At 45.8% G+C, this 22,594-nt stretch overlaps 1 protein-coding gene across 1 annotated transcript in view; it reads left to right on the forward strand.

Annotated features, from left to right (window-relative positions):
* The first annotated feature begins 16,529 nt into the window (after positions 1-16,529).
* The window catches only part of LOC109324298 (heparan-alpha-glucosaminide N-acetyltransferase-like), a 369,073-nt gene continuing 363,008 nt past the window's right edge, over positions 16,530-22,594 (forward strand). The window contains exons 1-2 of the mRNA XM_019556284.1: positions 16,530-16,614; positions 20,678-20,814. Of these exons, the coding sequence (XP_019411829.1) occupies positions 20,768-20,814 (47 nt within the window). The 5' untranslated portion in view covers positions 16,530-16,614; positions 20,678-20,767. The remainder of the gene's footprint in view (positions 16,615-20,677; positions 20,815-22,594) is intronic.

A 22,594-nucleotide genomic window follows, 5' to 3' on the forward strand; every position in this document is an offset into this window, starting at 1 on the left:
AGCTGCAGCCTCACCAAGGCCGAGTACAAGGGGAGAATGATGTCCTGGGATTTGCTCGAGAAGCATCTATGGATGCAAGCCAGTGTTTTGGTGTAGCCCTATTCATGGATAAAGCTTAGATGTTGAAATTTTGGTGAGTGCATGCTAAAAAAATATATATCTGTATGCCTGCTATACACAGAAAACTCAGGTCTAGTTTACATTACATGGTTTTGCCAGGAGAAATCAAGCTCTGCTGGCAGGATTGTGGGTGTACTCTATTCGCACACAAACAGCTTCCCTTCTGTGGCTGTACTTTTGGCAGCACAGTACCATCTCTGATTGAAAGAAGGGTACTGCTACCTGGGAACCAGCAGAAGGTACCGGTGTATGCTCTGATACCTTCTGCTGTTGTAGTTGGTGAAACGAAAACATATCAGAGGTGGTCTAACTTGTGGTGATAAATCGAGATCTACCACACAAAAAATTATGCACATGTATTTGCTTACGCAACTAACTGAGCGAAAAGGCAATTTTTTCGTTCCGTTTCATAACGTGTATGTAAAGAACGTATAACATGTACAAGTGCCCTCAGAGGCTTGGTTAGGACCCTGATGAGTATGCACCTCATCTGGTGTGACTGGAGCAGCTGCTGTCTGAATTCCTCTGAGCAGGAATCTCCCAGTGCAGACAAAGCATCAACTATAACTATGAAACTGGAACAGGACTCTGCAATAAAGTAAAAATATTTTGAAACTACCAGCCAAGCATTTTTATTTTAGAAATTTATGAGAGGGCAGTTTTAGTAACCATTGAAGCAGCATCTTTCATTGCTTTGGACTTAAGCAGGCCTAGCAAGCCCTATGTTTTATGGGATATAGAGCTTGGCTAATGTCCAGTACATTTGCTAATTGTTCCTGTAACATGATTTAGGATGTCCTAGCATAGGCCTTGCTAAATCCTTGCTTACAACATCAGGGAAGTGATACATATTGTATAGATTAAAATTATTGCTGTGGATATTTATCTGAAATTAATGGCTACCCTATTTATTACCTTTTGCCCAGCAGGAGATCACATTAGTATTGCCTGTGTAGAAAGATAGTAGAGTCCTGGTAATGTGCAGATACATGGTTTTCATTCAAAAAGACTAGAAAATATTTGTTTTTAGTAATGGTAATGGTCTCCTACATAGCTTTGGGCCTGTTTTCTCATATTTTTTTCCAAGTTTCATTCCTGTGGAATATGAAGGGGAAGTAGCTAGTTCTCAAATGTCATGTAATGCTACGGTGGGGCTAAAATCTAAATTTGTCCCTTGTGCAATATCACCGGCATTGGTAGAATTACAGCTGAGAGTGGTGTGGTTATGTTAGTCTATCACACATCTGGATTACTGCTTGCCATGGACAAAACTTGGCCATTCTCCAGTCTTGGAGAAATTATGGGGTTTGTGCTACACAGGAGTATCCTTTTCACTAGGAGAGGTTACTCCTTTGGTTTATACTTGGAGTTGCTCTGGATGCTCCCAGGAGGGTGGAAAGATGGTTGTGCTCTGAATCAGTGAACAGTGAGAGTGGAGAGCAGTTTTTGGAATGGAGGTGATCTGGGTTGAACATTGTGTGCCTTTGCGCTCTTGCATTTTGCTACAGTGATAGCTTTTTGCATGCTGCCCTAGCTGCCTTGATTTCTGCTATGCTGTTATGTAACTAATTGGGCTTCCCCTGGGCATGAGGAACAGGTGGCAGAGCAGGATGACCTTTTCCCTTCTCCTGAAGCCTGCCCTTCCACATGCTTACAGAGCACAAAAGAAGAAGCTATGTGGACTTCTGGGCTAAAGGAATTGGCCGGTGTCATCGCTGCGTGGCTGGCACGGCTGTTCGGATACTCATGGTGCTCCGGTCAGGTGCCTGAGGACTGGAAAAGAGCCAATGTGGTGCCCATTTTTAAGAAGGGGAGAAAGGATGAGCCAGGTAACTTTAGGTCGGTCAGTCTTACTTTTGTCCTTGGGAAAATACTTGAAAAAATCATCAAAGAGCGCATTTGTGAAGGCCCAGCAGGGGAAACAATGCTGAAAGGAAACCAGCACGGGTTTGTCCAGGTAGATCCTGCCTGACAAACCTTATAGCCTTTTATGACCAGGTCATACACTGCCTTGACACAGGAGCTGAGGCTGATCTCATCTACCTGGATTTTAAGAAGGCTTTCAACATAGTTTCACATCCTATTCTCACAGGCTGATCTGGACAGGTTGGATCAATGGGTAGAATGAAATAGGATGCAATTCAATGAAGATAAATGTAAGGTACTCCACCTAGGGAGGAGGAAGCCCCAGCACACCTATAGGTTGGGGGGAAGACCTCCTCAGCAGCTCAGTGGCTGAGAGGGATCTTGAAGTCATAGTTGACTCCAAGATGAACATGAGCTGGCAGTGTAACAAGGCCATCAACAAGGCCAATCGCACCTTGTAGTGCATTAGCAGATGCATGACCAACAGATTGAGGGAGGTGATGCTCCCCCTCTATGCAACATTAGTCAGGCCGCAGTTGGAGTACTGTGTCCAGTTTTCGGCACTGCACTTCAGGAGGGACATGGGGAATCTGGAGAGGGTTCAGAGGAGGGCTGCTCACATGATTAGTGACCTCTGTGAAAGACCCTACGAGGGGAGGTTGAGGGATCGATCTCTTCAGCCTTCACAAGAGACAGCTGAGGGGAGACCTTGTAGCTGCCTATAAGTTTATCAAGGTGGGTCGACAGAGAATTGGAGAAGCGCTATTTACCAGAGCGCCCCTAGGAGTAACCAGGAATAATGAGTACAAACTAGTGGAGAGTAGTTGCAGGTTAGACATTAGAAATTTTTTACAGTAAGGGTGGCCAGAATCTGGAATGGACTTCCAAGAGAGGTGGTACTATCATCTAACTTGGAGGTCTTCAAGAGGAAGCTTGATAGTCACCTGGCTGGGGTCATCTGACCTCGGCCCTCTTTTCTGCCAGGGGCAGGAGGTCGGATACAATGATCCTTTGTGGTCCCTTCCAACTCTAGAATCTATGAATCTATGAGTCAAAAAGCCTGAGGCTGATTGGATTCTATCTTTGCAGATTAGTCTATGCTACATAGATTGAACCGATAAACACATGCACACACATACACTTTTGATTCCACAAAAGCAGACACATGCTTGCAGTGGCCCAGGCCAGAAGCCAGGGGCTGCTACAGCACTCCTCCCTGCTCAGCTGGAACAGATACCTTAGGCCAAAGCTAGCCTGCCCACTCTGTGAGGGGAGGTTTGTGGGGGAAGTGAAAAGCATCCTGGGATGATGGGTGTTGTGAGTTAAGTTGAATCTGGAGGGGATCTGGGACAAGTTCAATAAAACAATTTAATCTAAACGAGTTAAGTCTGATACTACATCCATCCAGGTTTATCTTAAACCTGGCCCTTTTGAAAGCAGTTTATGTGCACTGAACTTCTGCTGCATTACAGATTTGACCTGGTTTCCAATCACTTGTACCAGTTTATGTCCATTTTCTGTCTCTAGCCTTATAGGCTAAGTACAGACAGTCAAAAAGCCCAAGGCTGAATTGATTCAATCTGCAGGTTTCTCTAAACTGTGTAGATTAAACCAATAAGCAAGTGTGATGCTCACTTTTTAAACAGGAAAGGCAGCCAGACACCTACACTGGCCCTATACCAGTAGTGTGTGTGGGGGGGGTGCGCTAGAGCATACAATGCAGCCTGCTGGCCACTGCAGAGAGCTGGGAGCTGAGTGATTTCCCCAGCTATACCCCCACCTCAGTCTCTGGGCCAGCTGAGGAAAGGAGGGGGAGAACCCACTCCTCCAGCCCAGCTGGAAGGAACCCCATGTGGCAGGGGGAGGGAAGCCCAAAGCAGGACTTTCCTCCACCTATTGGGAACTGGGAGAAGGGCTGGAGTCCTGCAGTCATGCCCCTTCCTCTGTCTCTGGGCTGGCTGGAGGAGGAATGGCGGGGGAGAAGCCTGCACCGTGGCTTGGCTCTTCGGGAGTGGGGTTGGAGACCCCATGGGCAACTGGTGCAGCCTTGGGGTGGGACATGCCCCTCAGTGACTGGGGGTGGGGGGAGTTCCCTACAGCCTCTCACTGATGTGGGGTCCCCCACAGTTGATCCAGCGGACTGGGAGAGGGAATCCCCTCATGGCTGATCACTAGATGGCCAATCGCTGCAGCAACTTCCAGGAGCGGCTATGACCACTTCTGGGAGCACCATGGCACTCCACTCCTCAGCCAGCACTTGTGGGGGGGGGCACTGGCGCTCTCACCTGACCCCCTCTGCCTGTTGCCTAAGCAGCAGGCGTGGTTGGTCAGGGAGTACACTGGAGCTCTCAGGGGGTGTGTGTGCACCCCCATGTACCCCCTACGCATTGCCACTGGAAGTCCCCCTGCCACACCCCACCACCCTCAGTCTCCAAGCTAGCTGAAAGGGGAAAGGGGAGGAACTGTACTGGGGCTTCCCCCCACTTTCCCCCAATCAGGGCAGGAGACTGAGGAGGAGGGTGTATCTGTGGGGACTCCAGCCCTGGTTCTGGCTCTGGGTTCCCCCAAACTGCCCTAGCCCCTGCCTCCCCCCATGCTGGGCTATACCCAGATGGGGTCCAGTGCTGGGCTGGAGTGGTGAGTTTTCCCCCGAGTCAGCCAGAGGAATGCTGCTGCTCTAGTTAGGGAGCAGAAGGTCAGGGCAGACCCTGCTCTGCTGGATTAGATAAAGCATCCTGGGGTGCTGGGGGACTGTGAGTTAACCTTAACAAGGAAGGGGTCTGGGGAAGAAGTTCCATAAACCAGTTATACCTAAATCAGTTAAATCTGATACTGTATCCAACCAGGTGCATCTTAAATTGGTTTTGGCTGTTTTGAAAGTGGTTTAAGTACACTGAACTTCTGTTTGGTTACAGGCTTAAAAATGTTTCTGAAAACATAAATCATTTTATGTGTATTTTCTGTCCCTATCTGTAGAGTAAGGGGTGGGGGTGTTGTGGAAGAGTCACTTCCCAGCCTGTTGTTGTACTGGCAGGGATCTCAGGTGTAGGCCTCTATCAGGCTTACCTTCTGAGAAATAAGAATTTTGCCTCTAAATCTGTCAGCAAAAAATTGATTTAATACAGGGTCAACTGAAGACTCCGGTCTGGTTTTACACATTATTGGTATAAAATTCATTTGATAGAGACTGGGGATATGGACTCATCCCAACAAAAACTGTATGAGGGTTATTACAAGCATTGCTCGAAGACTTGCAACAGTCTGAAGCCTGGTGAGCAGGGATCTGGGTTTTCTGTTTGCTGTGGAAAAACGCATGTTTTTTCCTAAATGACGAAAAATGCAGGAAACCATGGGTTTCCCTTTGCAGGCTTGCACTTTTTGGGGCTGTTGGGAGCAGGAGGAGGGTGATCATGCAGGGGGCACTGTGTGTGTGTGTGTGTGTGTCAGACAGGCAGTGCTGAAGAGCAGCTCCTGCAGCTCCCTCCAGGTAAGTGTATGGAGGTGGGAGACAAGGGAGGCAAGGCCACAGGCTGCAGCTGGGCTGGACCAGCTCTGGGTAGGAGCCACCTCCGCAACCCAGTGGGGGAGAGACTGCTGCACTGCCATAGCCATCAAGGTAAGCAGCGGGGGCACAACTTTGTGCTGCTGACATTGCCACTGCTGCGCTTTCCTCCAGTGCTGGATCCCACCCACTGAGCCATGGAGGCAGTTTCTGCCCAGAGCTGGCCCAGCCCAGCTGCAGCCCTGCAACCTTCTGTGGGTGCAGAAATCTTCGGGGGCACATGCCCACACCACCACATTACTTGTGTCCTACCACCTACCCCACACACCCACTCCTCTCCTCACACGGGAGGGGGGGGGGGGGCTGTGGGTCAGGAGTGAGTGGCACCAGCACGGCTGAGGGAGCCATGGGTAAAGAGTAAAGAGCATTGGCAGGGCTGGAGGGCTGTGGGTTTGGAATGAGGGGTACCAGCAGGGCCAGGGGGCCAGGGGTCAGAATTGAGAGGCACCAGCAGAGTTGAGGGGTTGTGGCTTGGCAGTGAGGGGCAACACATATCAGGGTTTCTCAGCACCACAAAGCAGTGGGGGGGACAGCTGCAGCTGGACCCACATCCTGGTGAGCAAAGGGAGCAGGGAAAGCTCTGATTTTCCATAATAACCCCACCCCCAATCAAATGCCAAAATGTATAGGTACTGGTAGGCTTCCAAATTCCTTTAAAATTGTAAATATATCAATAAAACATTGTGTACAACTGATACCTATACATATCGGGGTGCTTCATTTTAATCATGGAAAACTGTGGATTTTAGGTTTTTAATCAGAGAATTGATTTTTAAACAGAAAAAAACCCCAGGATCCCTGCTGATTAGCAACTTTTCTTTTAGGTAATGCACTGAAGCTTGACCAGGCTTTGATCACAGTTCACAATTATCTGCCTGAAGCAGTCAGCCTTCGCTATGTATCTGATTATTGCTACCAGGTAAGCAAAGTGGCACTAGCCTTGTCACAAAGAAACCTTTGCTTCAACATTGTGCATCTAGGAGAATACTGCAACAACATCAGTTATCCAAGGGGATCATTGGCAATGTTCTATAGCTGACAGGTGGCAGAACAAAGGCCCCAAGCTGTTCATATCTTGAATAAACATAGTGAGTACTACAGGAGGTACAAATAATTAGCCATCATGCTTATACTAATCCACAGGAAAAAAAAATCCTAAGGCTTTTTACACTGATTTCTAAACTAGACCCACTTTTCATTGAAATTTACTCAAAACAAAATGCCAAATGCCTCTGTCTCGATGCTATACCAAATAAACTTTATCTCAAAGTATTTCATAGAGTTTAATGACTTTAATAACAATAAATAGTAGATATGAAATATCTTAAATATTGGTTGGGACTAAAAGGCTCCCAAACCTGCAACCGGATGCATAAATACACACTATTTTTGCAGCAGGTACCCTCATCATCAACCATTGTCTCAGGATAGTTTCAACACAGATGCTTGAGTCCACAAAGTTACAACTAAGGTTATCTCCAGGAGTAACTGAAGAGAAAGAGGAATGAGCTATACAGTTCTGAAGGAAATTTGAAAAAAATAGAGGGCTGGTTAATGCTCGGGGTTGCAGATGCACAAGTCAAGAACCTTGCATCAACAGTGCTCAGTATAGACGGATAGTAAAAGCCAATGGTAGCTGAGTAGACAGCAATACTCCTGTGAAACAGTCTGATGACTAACTTTCTCTTCTGCAGTGCTGATTTTTCAGGGCACAAATTGGAGATAGGCCCTTAAATTTCACTGGGTTTCTCTGTGAATTAGATATCTGAATAGTCTTTGTGTCTTTTGAGATTTCTCTTTGACACTGTTTTCTGTAATAGAAAAATATCACATCAGCCCACTGTGATTTATTGCAAAGTGAAAAATATGCTGGATGAGACATTTCAGTGAAAAGTGGACTTAGTTTAGAAATCAGTGTGAAAAGCATTAGGATTTTTTTTGTCTGTGGATTAGTTATAAGCAAGACAGCTAATTATTATTCATTACTAATTACTATTGTTTAAAGCAACTGAAGATTTACTATGTAACAACAAGAAATAGTGAAAATAGGCCCTGGCCCTGTTCACATGGCATTACAAACCAGCTTACTGAATGTGCCATTGAAACACACTGTTTTAGAGTTCGGTTAATACAGAAACTACTAAGCAACTGCTAAAGCAGTGATGTAAAGAAAAAACAATTCCATGTTACTTGCATAGGCAAGATGAAACATGCCTGGACTCCTGTACGATACTGTTAAAGTCTCAAGGCTCTGCTTTGATTTTAGGGTATGATTAAAAGCAGGCAGTCTGGTTCACATGATTGTAGAATATCTATTGCTTCAAATGAAATCAATAGGAGCTATAAGGGTTTGACACTTTGAAAGATAAATGTCTGGAGTTATTCTCAGCAACTGTGAACTCTTAAAAGATTTTTTCAGTGAGCTGGCCCTAATAGAACCTCATGCAATTAGGCACATAGATACTTTTTGTGCAACCAATTTTAAATATCACCCTTGTTTGGATTTAAAGATTAATGTTGATGAGACCCTACATTCAGAAACACAAGGCTTAATTTGTTGTCTATTTTAATATATTGTCACGAAAGTTACTGTGTTCTGAGAAAATAGAATCTATTAAGCAACTTAATGGAGCACCTCATTCCAATTATAGGAAAGGCATTGGTGGGGGAAATGGAAATGTGTGGAAGATGAATGTATTAGATAGTTTTCTAAAATGAAGAAAGAGAAGAAATAGATTGAAATTAATCCTGCTTAGTACGCAGGAATAACTTGCTGCAAGATGGTGCAGAACTGTGCTATGACTTAAGAAGAAGTGGATCACTGTATCAATGACGACTGCTGTCTGATTTTTTTTTTAAAGAGTGCCCACAATTTTTGCATGAGCCCATAGATTCCTCCAGGCTTGCATTCACAGAGCCTTGGCTTTGCTTTACTTCTATTGCATGTTCTCAATTTAAACTGCCTTATTTTAGATTTTCCTGGGCTCCTCCATGGTAAGATTTTTGTTCTGTAAATTTAGCAGGAGACTTGCATATCAGTAACCCTGGTTAGGGATTAGAGCTGGGCCTCAGGCTATAAAAAAATGTGACTTTCAAATGCTAAGCAACTAGATCCACTGGCTCCAGTGTAATAGCAGATTTTCAAACTTCAAAGTAGTGTAACCACTAGTTCAAAACAAAGAGCCATCATGTGTTAACATGTGTTACTCCCAGCTGTTTGCACCAACAATTTGGAGGCATGATTTGCTGGAAATGGCTGAACTTTGGCAAATGTATGGCCTGTATATATTAGGGAAGAACCAAGAATTAATTGAATAATTGGCAATATACCATTTGTTTGATAAATTTCACTTTTGTGTGGTATACAAAGACATTACCATTTAGTTATCATTTTAAAGTATTTATAGATTCACTTCAGCAAATAACTCCTGTTCTATAGCTTATTCACAAGCCAGGAGGCTGTTTTGTAGACCCACTTGTATGAGATGGGTCAAGTGTAAGACAAGCTAAATGGCAATACAGAGCTAACTAATTTTACCTGCTAATTCATGGGAAGGCTAAACATGTCTGATTTTCACTAGGATTCTATCTAGAGTAATGGTTCTCAACTTTGTTGGACTTTAGGCACCCCTTTGTAACTTGTGAATTGAGAGACACCCAATTTAAAAAATAATTTATATATCACAGTGCTTAATTACTTCCTTGCAGCAAGGCTGGGCAGTGGGCGTGGGGGATCATCCAGTAGAGACAAGCCTGAGCCTGCATTCATCTGCTTAATCTATGTCTTTACCCCTGCACCCTGAGGTTGAGAAGCACTTGTCTACAGTAAGCTAAATCCAGCTAATACCTTTTCTCCCACCAAGTAAAACTAAGGTCTGTGTGACATCCAAGAGAGAAGTCTTAGAAGATCTTTAGGATGAAGATCTCCCTTCTGAGAGAAGTTCTTATGCCAAACTTGGCTCCCGTTTGCATGTGAGAATTTATTCACAATTAAATATACAAATGTCTGCAGCTGCAGATCATTTTGGCCTAAACAACCCTAGCAGGGCAATCCAAACCCTACTAGGATTAGCTCAGGGCTTACTTTTTCCTCTGCTTGACTTGTGGACTGTAAGGTCCAAATACTCTTCTGTGTTCTATGCCTATTAAACATTTTATAACATAAGTAAACATGCACCAGTGCTTCACCAATCTCTTCCTTCTTTCAGGCAACTGTATACATTTTTCTTTGCTTTTTTTAAGGTTAGCAAGAGAATATAAAAATTTCATGCTGTAGAGTGCTGAGTGTTCAAAGGTGCTCAGACTATGAAATAGTCTCTAATGCATATTGTTCATTTTGGGCACTAATCTGTGCAATAGTGGAGATAGATTACCGGCAATCTTGACAAATAATTTTTCAACCTGATATCTGTCATAGCCACTGAATAAGAGGGTTGAGATCTTTTCCCTGAAAAAAATCAGAGGCCTGATTTTAGTTAAGGTTGCACATGAATTGAAAAACTTACTTGTTTGCAGCATCAGGGTCTAATTTATTGTACTCGAAAGAGTATTTTTTTTAAAGTTTATTTAAATATTCATGCTTTATCTTGCATTGCCAAGAATTAGTATGTTTGCTTACTATAATAAAAAGAACCTGTCAGCAAATATGTAATTTACAAAAAGTAGCACAATTAATTATAAATAGTTTTCATTCAGACTCTTGCACAAACAGTGCTTGCAAAATATCAGTAAAACTTCCAGCTGTCTTTATGTTTACATGAAAGAATCCATAGTAGCTGAACTAGTGGCCAAGGTTAAAAGCTGCAAGAACTCCAAATCACCAGAAGATTACAGATTATGGACCAATTTTAAAAAATAGTAAAATACTTCTTCTATGACCAGAAGCTCTAATGTCTTGTCTGTGATGTCATATTTATGCCCAAGTTTACCTACCTCTGTTTTTAGATTGTTCTGGCCCTTCTTAAGAGCAGTCTCCTGACAGGATGCATATTTTTAACATGATTTCTAACAAGGAGTGGTTGCACCCTACCTACTGGAAGATGCACTAAATGCAAGTCAAAGACCAGGGGCTTCAGTTCCAGCTACTGAGAGTGCTGTTGATACCAGTATTTCTCTGCTATTTATAACTTGTATTAGAAATCAGGATATTGCACTTTCGAAGCATGAGGACCGTAGCTATAGATCAGATAAGGTTTACTGAGAGTTTGTATATGGTCAGTGCAGGTAGAACTAGAAGAACCCAAGTGTAGCTGGTTTGTTATAGTCATATTGCTGTCTTAGACTTCCAGAATGAAAGTGTCAGTGAAGTGCTTATGTAAACCATATAAACACATTCTAGCTTGGTATCATCTTATAGCAGCTAGACCATATTCAAAGTTTACAATAGAATCTAAGTCCTTACGAAGAAGGTGATTCTTTAGCTCAGTAGCAGGAGTTTATGGTTGCACAGCACTGGTTTATGAACAGAACAGGACCTTGTTATATTTAACTGGGTGTGTCTACATGAGGTGCTTTATTGCATGGTAGACTAATTTACAGTGCAGTAGGGCTGTGCAAAAAGCATCACTTCGTTTCATGGAAAATGTTTTGCTGTTTTGATGCATTCTGACATTTCGCCCATAGACTATAATGGGGAATCATGAAAATGCCTAAAACTGTCATTTCTTGGCTGACTCAGATGAAAATTGCAGGGAGGGCAGCTCCTTTTGATGGCACGAAGCTTGTCGAGTCTCAAGGAGATAGGTGGAGAGGTTTCTGGGAAACCGCACCGCAAACTGTTCAACGCAAAACTTGTGACACTTGCTGGCAGTGGCAGCCTCCTGTCATCTGGCACATAGATCCGGTGGCCCGTACCCCCAGGAGAAGTCAGACACAGCCCTCCTGGGGGTGTAGGCCCCTGGATCTCCACACTGGATGAGAGGAGGCTGCTGCTGCTGCCTGGGACTGGTGCTGGGTGTGGGCTGAGCCCAGTGCCATTCCCAGGCAGCAGCAGCAGCCTCCTCTCATCCAGCACATAGATCCATGGGTCTGCACCCCGGGGAAGAGTCTGGCGTAGCTCTCCCAAGGGTGTGGGCCCCCAGATCTATGTGTTGGAAGAAGCTGCTGCTGGTGCCTGGGACTGGCGCTAGGCATGGGCAGCAGCAGCAGCCTCCCATCATCTGGCATGTAGATCTGGGGGCCTGCATCCCCCAGGAGGGCTGCGCCCAACTCCTCCCAGAGGTGAAGGCCCCTGGATCTGTGCACTGGATGAGCAGAGGCTGCCGCTGCTGCCTGAGACCAGCGCTGGGTGCAGCACCCAGAAGACTAAGCTGCTGCCGCTGGCCCCAGGCAGCAGTGTCAGTGTCCTGTCATCTGGTGCACAGATCCGGTGGCTGGAGCCCTGGGAGGAGTCTGGCACAGCTCCGCCGCCCTCCTGAGGGTGTGGCTCCCTGGATCTGCATACGGGATGAGAGGAAGTTGCCTCTGCTGCCTGGGACTGGTGCCAGTCCCAGGTGGCAGTGACAGCTTCTTCTCATCCGGAGCACAGATCCTGGGGCCCCAACCGTGGGGGTGTGGGCACCTGAATCTGCATGCTGGATGGCAGGAGGCTGTCGCTGCTGCCCGGGACCAACGGCAGCAGCAACCTTCCTGGTACTGCGCCCAGTGCTGGTCCCAGGCAGCAGCGGCAGCCTCTTTGCACCCAGCATGCAGATCCAGGGGCCCGCACCCCTGGGAGAAGTTGGGCACAGCCCTCCTGTAGGTGAGGACTCCCAGATCTGCGCACCAAATGATGGGAGGCTGCTGCTGCTGCCTGTGTCCAGGGCCAGTCCCAGGTGGCAGTGGTAGCCTTCTCTCATCCAGCGTGCAGATCTGGGGGTCCACACCCCCAGGAGGAGTCTGGCACAGCCCCACAGCCCTCCTGGGGGGTGTAGGCTGCAGGCTCCCGTCTCTGTGCGCCAAATGACAGGAGGCTGCTGCTGCTGCCTGGGGTCAGTGGCAGCAGCTATTTTCCTGGCACTGCACCCAGTGCCAGGCAGCAGAGGCAACCTCCTCTCATCTGGCATGCAGATCCAGGGGCCTGCACCCCTGGGAGGAGTTGGATACAGCTCCACAGCCCTTCCAGGGGCCCCAGATTTGTGTTAGATGACAGGAGGCTGCTGCCTGGGGCCAGCAGCAGCAGCAATCTTCCCGGCGCTGGGCGCAGGTGCACCCAGCACTGGTCCAGGTGGTGGCAGCAGCCTCCTCTCATCTGGTGAGCAAAGCTAAGGGCCCACATCCCCCAGGAGGAGTCTGGGCCCCTGGATCTGTGTACCAGATGACATGAGGTGGCTGCTGGCCTGGCAGCTGCAATCTTCCCAGCACTGGGCACTGGTCCCAGGTGGCAGCAGCAGCCTCCTTTCATCTGGTGCACAGATCCGGGGGCTCGCACCTCTGGGAGGGCTGTGGGGCTGTGCTGAACTCCTCCCAGCAGTGTGGGCCCCTGGATCTGTACACTGGGTGACAGGAGGCTGCCACTACTGGCTCAGACCCGTGTCAAGTGCCAGGAAGACTTCTGCTGCCACTTGCCCCAGCTGGCAGCAACAGCATGCTGTCATCCTGCACGCAGATCCGGGGGCCTGCACCCCTGGGAGGGCTGCAGGGATGTGCCAGACTGCTCCTGGGGGGTGCAGGCCCCCAGATCTGAGCGTGGGATGACAGCAGGCTGCCGCTGCCACCTGGGACTGGCACTGAAGCCATGTAAGCCCAGCTTTGAAACTCAAAATGTTTCAAAACTTTCAAAACATTTTGAGTGCTCTCACTTTGTTTTGAAGCTGTTTCAAAATCTTTTGTTTCATTTCAATTTCACTGTTTCAAGTCTGAAACATGTCAGAACAGCTTCAAAATGAAACACCCAGCAAAATTTTGCACTGTCTTACTGTGCAGTAAGCATCACTATCTACATGTGCAGACACTTACTGTGCAGTAAAGTGGTTTACTCTGTGGTTAATTTGCTGCAGGTAGCAAATTAACTGCAGAGTAGTTACTGCACAGTAAGGCACATGTAGACAGCCAACCAGCAGCAAATTTGCTCCTAGGCAGGAGGGGGTGAGAGATTGCTCCTTGGCCCCAGGAGCTGCCTGCTGCTAGGGCAGGCTTCGATGGTGGAGCCCAGGTTGGGACAATGTCCCCCTGCCCTGGCAGCAGGCAACTGTCTGGGGCAGGAAGCAATTTTCCACCCATCCTCCAATTGCAGAGCTGGGGCCAGGAGCTCCTTGCATGGGGAGACTTCCCTGCCCAGCCTGGAGTTAGCAGGGACCTGCCCCATACCAGGACAATTCCTGCCCAGCCTGGGGCTGTGTGGGAAAGTCTGCATGAGCAACCCAGATTGGGGCAGGTCCCAGCCCTGCAGCACTTTGCCAGCCCCATACCCCAATTGTGTGATAAAAGCACGGGGCTTGGAAAGAGCTGTGTGGGAGGGGCAGGTCCAAGCTCCCTGTCCCAATTGGCTGGTGGGGCAGCTAGCATCCCTGACCAGCTAGGGGCTTATTGTTTGCTGCCCCACTGGTGAGACAGCCCCAGGCCTCCCCTGGCTGAGCAGGGAATCCCTACCCAGCTAGTGGCTCACTGCTAGCTTCCCCACTGATGGATCGGGCCAGGGGGCTGGGACCTGCCCCTCCCCCTTCCCTCTTTACCAGACCTTAGCCCCCAATCATGGAGCTGGGGCCAGGAGCTCCCTGCTGCTTGGGCAGGGAGAGATTTTCCCAGCCCAGGCTCTGCCACCAGATCCCACCTCAGAAACAGGCAACTCCAGGGGGCAGAGAGCAATTTCCCAGTTCCTGCCAGGAGGCAGCTGTCTTCTGGCCCCATGGTCCCTGCCAGCTCCTGGGCTAGCACCCAGGGGGAGCTTGGCTGCTGCAGGGGGGCAGAGCAGGGTGGGAGCAAATTTGTAGATACCTGCCAAGTAAATTACTGTGAAGTAAACCCATCTAGCAGCATTTCCACTTGTAGATGTGCTCAAAGTTACCTGTAGCCACTGGAACACAAGTTCAGATAAGAACTGTCAAATCCTACATTTTACAGCTTTTGTCGTTGAATAATGTGAGGTAAAATAAGTATCTATATATGTACAAATGTTAGGCCTCTTGACTGCAAAGCTTTACACATGAAATGGGGTATTGTGCTAACATTGTCCTTATTGTTGCACTTTTATCATTTGTATTTGGTTAATGGATGCTTTTCCTTGAGGAATGATCCTGGGCAAACAGGGTGTTTTTAAGACTTACAGCAATGTGCAGGTAAGGGGAGGATTTTTGCCTGTGAATCCATACAGTAGAAAAGTCCTGCCTGTGGAAATGCCAAAAAATCAGAGCTGTTTCATAAGCCTCTTTGCACAAAGCAAACCTCCCTGTTAGAGATGTGTCATTCATGTTTTGAGGCCCTGGATATCTCTGGGAGCTGCTAACCAATCTTTCGCACAGAGGTCTCAAATCTGAATCTTGCATAACTCAGCAGAGAGTAACATTTCTTCCAACACAGTGGAGAGTGAGTCGTCACCCCCCCTGTGAGAGGAGTTGGTCAGTTCCTGTAAGTCTCTCTAGCCCAGAGGCTACCTTGCCTCTTGCCTCCTTAAGGTTGGGCTCAAGGTATTTGGAATGTTAAATCTGACCGTGAGCTGAACAACTCTGCCAGCGTTCAAGGCCAGGAACTAGCCTAAGGAAATGGCTCACGATCACAGGGCCACGGGGTGTGTGGTCTGACTTGTTAAAAATCCTAAAACTTCTCTTACCCCTGACCTCTTTCCAACCACATCCAAAAAAAAAGAAAAGAATAATGACCCCTCCTGGAGATAAAAGGAGCAAGTGTGTGTAACTTCCCGGAAGTGTTTGGCTCACAAACGAGCCTAATAAGTTTCATTGGCTTTAATTGTATCTTTGGAATGAACTCATCATTAAAATACATGGGAGGGATGTTTGCAACTTTGTTAGGGCTTCTAATGCTAACCTGGAGCCAGCTGTCTTCTTATTCCACCCAGGTGGTTAGCAGCACTTTCTTCTTTTAGCAAAGAAGGGAACATAGAATTTGCCAAAAATCAGTCAATGCAGCCAGGTTTGCTTGAGCCATAAACATCAGTAGCTCTGAAAGGTGTACAATTCCACTTATCTCAATAAAACCTTAACTTTTGAACCCTAATAAATGACGATTTAAATACCCTCTCTATGAGGGTATAGTAAGGCAAGCTTTCCAACTGTCTTTAGGCTTCACAGATAAAATCTGCATTTACCACTGAGGAGGAATGGAAAGTTCACATCTGCGTTAATAGAGAAATTGTTTTCAAGTCTCTGGCTGAGTTGGGCCACATTCAGAATGGACCCCCCACCTTAGTAAAATAGAGATGCTTTGGTACCTCTGTTTGAATAGCTGTAAGCAACACCATATGTTCTGAGGCAGCCTCAGGTAGGTATTTTTATTTATTTTACTGCTGCATAAGTAGGGCTTTCTATGACAGTGATTTGGTATCTGGGCAGCTGATCTGGTTCAAGTGGTCTGTGGAAAACTGTTTCTAGCTACTTTGTTTTGAACTGATGAAGCCCTTAAATTTACAAAGACTGATTGGGCTGTAATGAAATTAATTGTGAATTTGCCTCTCTAACTTATTCCGAGCTCTGAGGAAAACACTTTGCAATATCGTGCTAAAATAGGTCATAGTTTAGTGCCTGTTCCTTTTGGTACAGTACGCCCTCACATGAGGACTCTACATTAAAACAACTAACGACAGCCAAAGGTTTAGTTTAGTAAGAATAATTGTGAAGAACAGATTTAATAGTACAGAAAGTTACTACTCAGGAGAGGTAAAATTAATTCAAGAAAGGAAATACAAAGGGGGAGGGAAAAGGCCACTTCCAATAGCTAATAAGAAACAGCTGCTGTTGCTTTTGCAAAAGAATACTTAACCCTGCATGCACTTATGGCCTAAATTATAATATATCCTAGTGTTATCCTTTCACCATGATTATTGTGTGGGAGAGGCTTATTTCATAAAGGATACTTCTCTCTCTTTTCTGTTTGGCTATTGTTCTAGTAAAATCTGTTCCTTGAGCAGAGAAAAGGTATGTAAAAACAGGAATAAGCAAAAGGGGATAAGTGAAGAATGAATGTACAAAGAGAGAAATAATTGAGTCAGTTCACAGGCTATAGCCCCATGTAGTTGGCTCTTATGTTAAAAAAAAAAAAAAAAAGCGGGGGAGGGGGAGGAAGGAGATAAAACAGTATCTTTGATTCTTAGAGCTAGTGGGAGTTCTTGGCATCCCCAGATTGAAGTTATTTGCCTTCCCAATCTCATTAATGCTATGAAATAAGTAATGAACACAAGTAGGATAGGTCAGAGTAAGTAAAATGCATTTGATAGTCTAATATGGTTCAAATTTATTCAAATGGATTAGGAGGAAGAGGAAAAAATTATTAGCAGCGATCAGGTATTCTGAATCTTTGCTAGGAATGGTTCAGACTATCTGGCAATTAATATGTGAAGTATTTAACCCAATCAGTTGTCTGTTAGAAAGATCATAAAGCTTCCAGGCTAAAGTACAGAAAGTATTTTGGAGTGGTAGTGTGTAACAAACTAGAGGCACAAACTGGTCCAGACTTGGGTATATGCTTAATTATGCAGTCATACATAGCTCCATTATCTTTGTAGGACAGGGGTCCCAAGTATGTAGGAACTATTTTACCAGACATTATGCTAGTAGGCTGCTAGCTGGCCTGGGATAGATCTCTGTATATGGGACCGTGACACAAAGCAATAGCTCCTCAAAAGTAATTTATAGTCTGCTGAGCAGAAACCATGCCATTCATAAAACATGTAAATCTGCCAACCAGTGTGAGGTGAAATAGAGAGTTGGAGGCTGGACTTGGGAAGTGCACCAACCTATAAGAAAGGGAGGAAGGGGGATCAAGCCTTTTTGTAAAGCCTACTCAGTATCTGATGTTTGTACATCTTCCAGTATCTCAGTTTTCCTGACTGTAAAGTTGGTATAGGGTCCCAATCTATTGGGTGGGCAAATTATGATACTTCTGTCCGCTTGGTACTTAAGTTTATATAAAAGGTGACAGAGAAAGAAAAATAAAGTTTGGTTTTTACTGGCAAGATTATAGTGGTGATCCTAAGTACAGTTATGAGCTATGCCAACTTGTCTGTCTGGTGTTTCTGGTGTAAAGCTTCATTATAACAATTGTTATGGTGCTCTGGGGTTTGGGGCTGAAAGGTATGTATGCTGTAAAGGCATCTTGAATATTGTGTATTCTTTTCTTGCATGAGGATTGTTAATATTCACACAAGGAAATTTAGGAAGCATAAATCCACAGGTACTTGAAGTATAAACCTCATTAATCTGAGCTTGAGATTTAGGAGGGTTTTTTGGTAAGCCTCATAGTGCTTCATAAACCATATTTGATGCTTTCTGGAATTTGACCACTTGCTCTCCCTTCATGAGCCAGCTTTGATGCCAAGAACACTTAGAGCTAATTCTCTCTTTTTTGCCCTTGCCATTGACCTCATTTACAGAGATGAAAGGAGAGAAAACAATTAGTTGGCTGAGAAATTGTATTATGTGGAAGGGATGTGGACATTTGATCAATACTTTAGGGTTATGGTCTCAGCTGGATGGGGAGATTTGTCTCCCAGATTGACTGATGCCCATTAGTCCCAGAAGCCTTTGCAGAGGAGTAAGATAATGATCCAAACTTCCACTGCTGGAAAACTAAAATATATCATTTAATCTCTTCCAGTGGTGGATTAGAATATATTTTAAACCTAATTCATCATGTTGTAGAGGAGGAGTGTGCTTATTTAGGGAAACAAGTTCTCAGTTTAACTAATCACTAATTTGGTTTATCTTCCTACCTCCCTTCTATCTTGCTCTTAATGGCGCAGTACTTTCTGATCCTATAAACTGATCTGTGCAGGGACCCCAAACTCTACATCAGGGGTCAGAAACCCCCAGTACGCATGCTGAGTATGGCACGCAAGGCCATTTTGCTTGGCACACCACTGCCAGCCTGCGCTCTAAGCAGCTGCTGCCAGTCACAGAGCCCAGGCTGCTCCCAGCCCGTGGCTGGGAGGCTGCAAGCAGACAGAGCTCCATGCACTGGCTGCAGCCAGGAGCTGCAAACAACTGCTCCGGGCTCTGGCATGTCAGCACTCCAGCACCTTCCAAGGTAGACATGGTTTTTTTGGCACTCTGGCCAAAAAACGTTGGCTACCCCTGCTCTATATAAAGCTTCATAGTCTTTAAAGCTGTTACTGTAGAATAGTACAGCATAAGAGAGGCATACACATTGCTGTCATTTCCCAGTCTGCTTCCCTCTTTCCCTCTGCCAGTCATTGCTCATGTATGAGCCCATTGTGGCTAGCTCAGGTATGATAGTTTCAGATTCTCAAAATTCCTAAATATTTTGCTCATAAAAAAATGTCTAGCATTAAATATCATTAACCATAAAATGTAATGGTCCCTTTCAAGTCAGAATGGTAGCTCCTCTTTAGGATGGCACTAGCATAGGTCAGTGTCAAGGGCATTTGTATAGCTAGAGCTGCAAAGATTAAATGAAAACAAAATGTTCTCCTTGTTCTGAATAGAGCAAGGTATCTGACTCTTACATGCTCTGTAAAGCTCATTAGAAGCTTATTGATTTGAGTTGCAGTTACAACTTGACAGAAACCTTCAGGTAAACTGGGCAGGTGATATGACCCTGCTTGCTCATTAAATATATGCCTCATCGAGGCAGAGTATGCATGCATTGAGAAAGCAGTGAAAGTGGAGTTACTGCCTTTGATGCACCAGCTGCTTACGTAGTAGTTTCCTGTATGGCTAGGCAGAAGAATAACTGAGTCAGTTACAGTGTTGAAGTCTTTTTTGAGATGAAATGTTATTAAAATCTGTGGAAAACACTATATAAATGAGAGCCTGTAATGGTTTACATGATCTGTGCAAATAGTTTCTAATGAATGAAATATTGTAACTGGTGTAAGAAAATGATTAATTCAACATAATATCCCTAAGAAAAATACAAAAGGATGGATGATGGTGTTGTTAATCGTAGGAAGTCCAGGCCTCCTATCCAGATGCACTTTAAGTACTTTTATTAATCCTATGAACAGGCAAGGTTATTTGGGTAAATGTGATATCTTTTATTAGACCAGCTAAGTACTGCAGTTAGAAAAATAGGTCTTTTCAAGCTTTTGGGCACAAACACCCTTCTTCAGGCATAGGGAGAGTCTGTTGTTGTTTTGTCTGGATGAAATATGTTACATTTCTGGAGGTGCAGCTGTAAGATCCAGGAATGGCGATGGTTCTGCTGTGTGGGGTAGTTATTGTGGGAGTGGTGGAGATGTATGTTGGCAAATTTTACATTTCTTGTCACAGCATGGTCTGGATCCAGGAAATTGGCTTCTGGTGATGAGATTGGCGAGGTTCAGTGCTTGTTTGAAGGCAGGGATGGATGGTTCTGGGAAGATCTCTTTAAGAACTGGGTCTTCTTCTAGTATGGGTTGCAACTGTTTGAAGATTTTCCATATAGGTTCTAGGGAAGGATGTTGTAACTAATGGTGTGCAACTCGTGGGGATTTTCTTTTTTGTACAGCAGAAGTTCTTCATGTGGTATCTGGGTGGATCTTCCAAAAGTACTATCTGTCTCTGGAGGAGTGTCCTTGTTGAGAGAGCCCTTCTGAAATTTGTGAGGTGCTGATCAATATTTATTAATTCTATGTCACCGACAGCCTCCAGGAATGGATGACGTGACATGTTTAGTAGGACAACTGGTCTACAGAGCCTGTTGTCCTGCCCTCAGCAGTATCGAATGAGAAATACACATTTAACATTTTGTATCTTCATAGCACCTTCCATAGAGGGATCTCAAATCACTGCAGGGAAACCAATATCAGTGCAGGGAAGTTTCAAGCAAAGCTAAGAGGCGAGGGAGCATCATTTTGCTCCATTTACAGGTAGGGGAACCGAAGCAGAGAGAGAGATTAGGTAACTTGTCCACACTAAGGGTCTTTTTTCAGTGCTTTTCCCTTTCTTGTTATGGTTCAATACACTGTTGTCAGCATAGTTGTGTTCATTACATATTGTATACAGAGGATGTGACCAACAATCTTCTCTCTTATCTCTTCAGTGTCTATACCAAATTCTTCTCGTGGTGGGGCCTGGTTCAACAACTGCGCCTTCAAATGGGAGCGTGGTTGTCAGTACGCGCTTCACTTTGATGTTTGAGGTATTTGCTGAAATGAATACAACTAATCCTGTTTGCAGGTAAGAGACTATTGCACTCGCACAAAGCTGATGGGCATGTTTAAAGGGAGAGGGTAATTGTCTATGTGGTGTTCTGGTGGAAGGGACTCTGCATGTTGAGTTAGGCACTCTAATTATTTTTCTGCTACTGATTTGCTGCATCTCCAGAAGCAAATAATTTCACCTCTCTGTCTTTTTTTTTTTTTTGGGGGGGGGTGGGTAGTAAGCATGTCCAGGCAGGGACCCTGTCTCTTACTGTAGACTTATATGTTCTGTCCTGCTTTCTGCCAGATTTCAGGCTAACACAGCTAACTACCTTTCTCTCTTTATCTCCACTTAAAAAGGTTTTCTGGTACAGCTATACCAACAGAGTCAAACTGGTAATCTCTTCAGTGGCAATGCAGATTATGCTGGCAAAGGAATTCTTTGATCCTTAAAGGTGTTTATATTTAGGATCCTGCCACACAGTGTATAACAGTATAAACTGCCTCAAGAGTGTGAAAAGGACTGCAGATATAACCTTGTCTAACTTACTAGAATCTAGCACAGAATCACTGAAATAAATCAGCAGTTATAAAATGTACTAATACAACTGTGAATCTACAGTTACCTATGGCAGGTGTTTACTCAATGAAATCAAGCTATTATCTAGTCTTTTGCCCCCTTCACAATTCTTTGTCACAAGTGCCTAATGTGGCAGGTATTTTAGGATAATTAGTTGTGTGTCTATTCCAGATCCCAGAAATAATTTGTTTCGTGTTCAGGTCTTCAGTGTATTAAATTAACAGATCTCCTGACATGGATCAGCATGGGCTTGATGGATTTACTTGGCAGAGCTGGGCAGGTTGAGAGGTTTCTGGTATCTAGAGAGGTGATGGGGTAGATGGTACTCTGCTGTCAATGTTCCCATAACACATCATGCTGAATTCCTCAATGTTGACCTTCCAACCATGCTATTTTATAGTTTTTTGTGTCATGCAAGTATGAGGATCTTTTTATACAAGTTTCCCTCGATACATGCGGTACATGCATTCCTGGAGAACGCTGCATAAATCGAATTTGCATAAAGCAAACCCACATTATAATGTAAGAAATAGGGATAGGTTCCCGTGTTGGCTGCTCTAGCAGAGGCTGAGGTGAACGTCGGCAAGAGGAGCCCCGGGTGGTACAGGGTGCGGCGCTCGCCCCAGCCCTGGCTGCAGTGGCCCTGGGAGCCTGCAGCCCCTGGGCTGCACTGTGCCCCAAACCCTCGGAGCTCTGCCTGTCCCCACTCACCCCAGCTCCTGCTGCAGCTGCCCAGGGAGTGGCTGATGCCAGTTCCCTGTAGCCCTGGGCTGCACCATATGCTGGTGCAGGAAGCTGCTGTAGGCTGCTTCCAGGGCCGTTCCAGCACGGGATGGGGTGAGGGCGGACAAGCTGAGCCCTGGGCAGTGCAGGGCCCGGCACTCATCCCAGCCCCAGCTGCAGCCCCCAGAGCCACTTCAGCTGGGTCTGGGGTAAGTGCCATGCCCTGCACCACCCAAGGGGTCCGATTGTCTGCACTTACCCCAGCCCATTCTGGAGCGGCCCCGGGAGCAGCCAACACCAGCTGCCTGCACCAGTGCCCAGTGCAGCTCAGCAGCTACATTGGCCGCTCCCTGGACAGCTGCAGTGAGAGCTGGGGTGAGTGGGGACAGGAAGAGCCCCAGGGGGTTTGGGGCACGCTGCAGCCCAGAGGCTTCCATGACCACAGCCCGCTCTTGGGAGAGAGAGGCAGCGAGCTGCTGGGAAGAGATGGCCTCCACCTCTCTCCCCTGGGGAG

Source organism: Crocodylus porosus, unplaced genomic scaffold (genome assembly GCF_001723895.1).
Source record: "Crocodylus porosus isolate Cpor-Errol unplaced genomic scaffold, CroPor_comp1, whole genome shotgun sequence".
Classification (NCBI taxonomy): Eukaryota; Metazoa; Chordata; order Crocodylia; family Crocodylidae; genus Crocodylus; species Crocodylus porosus.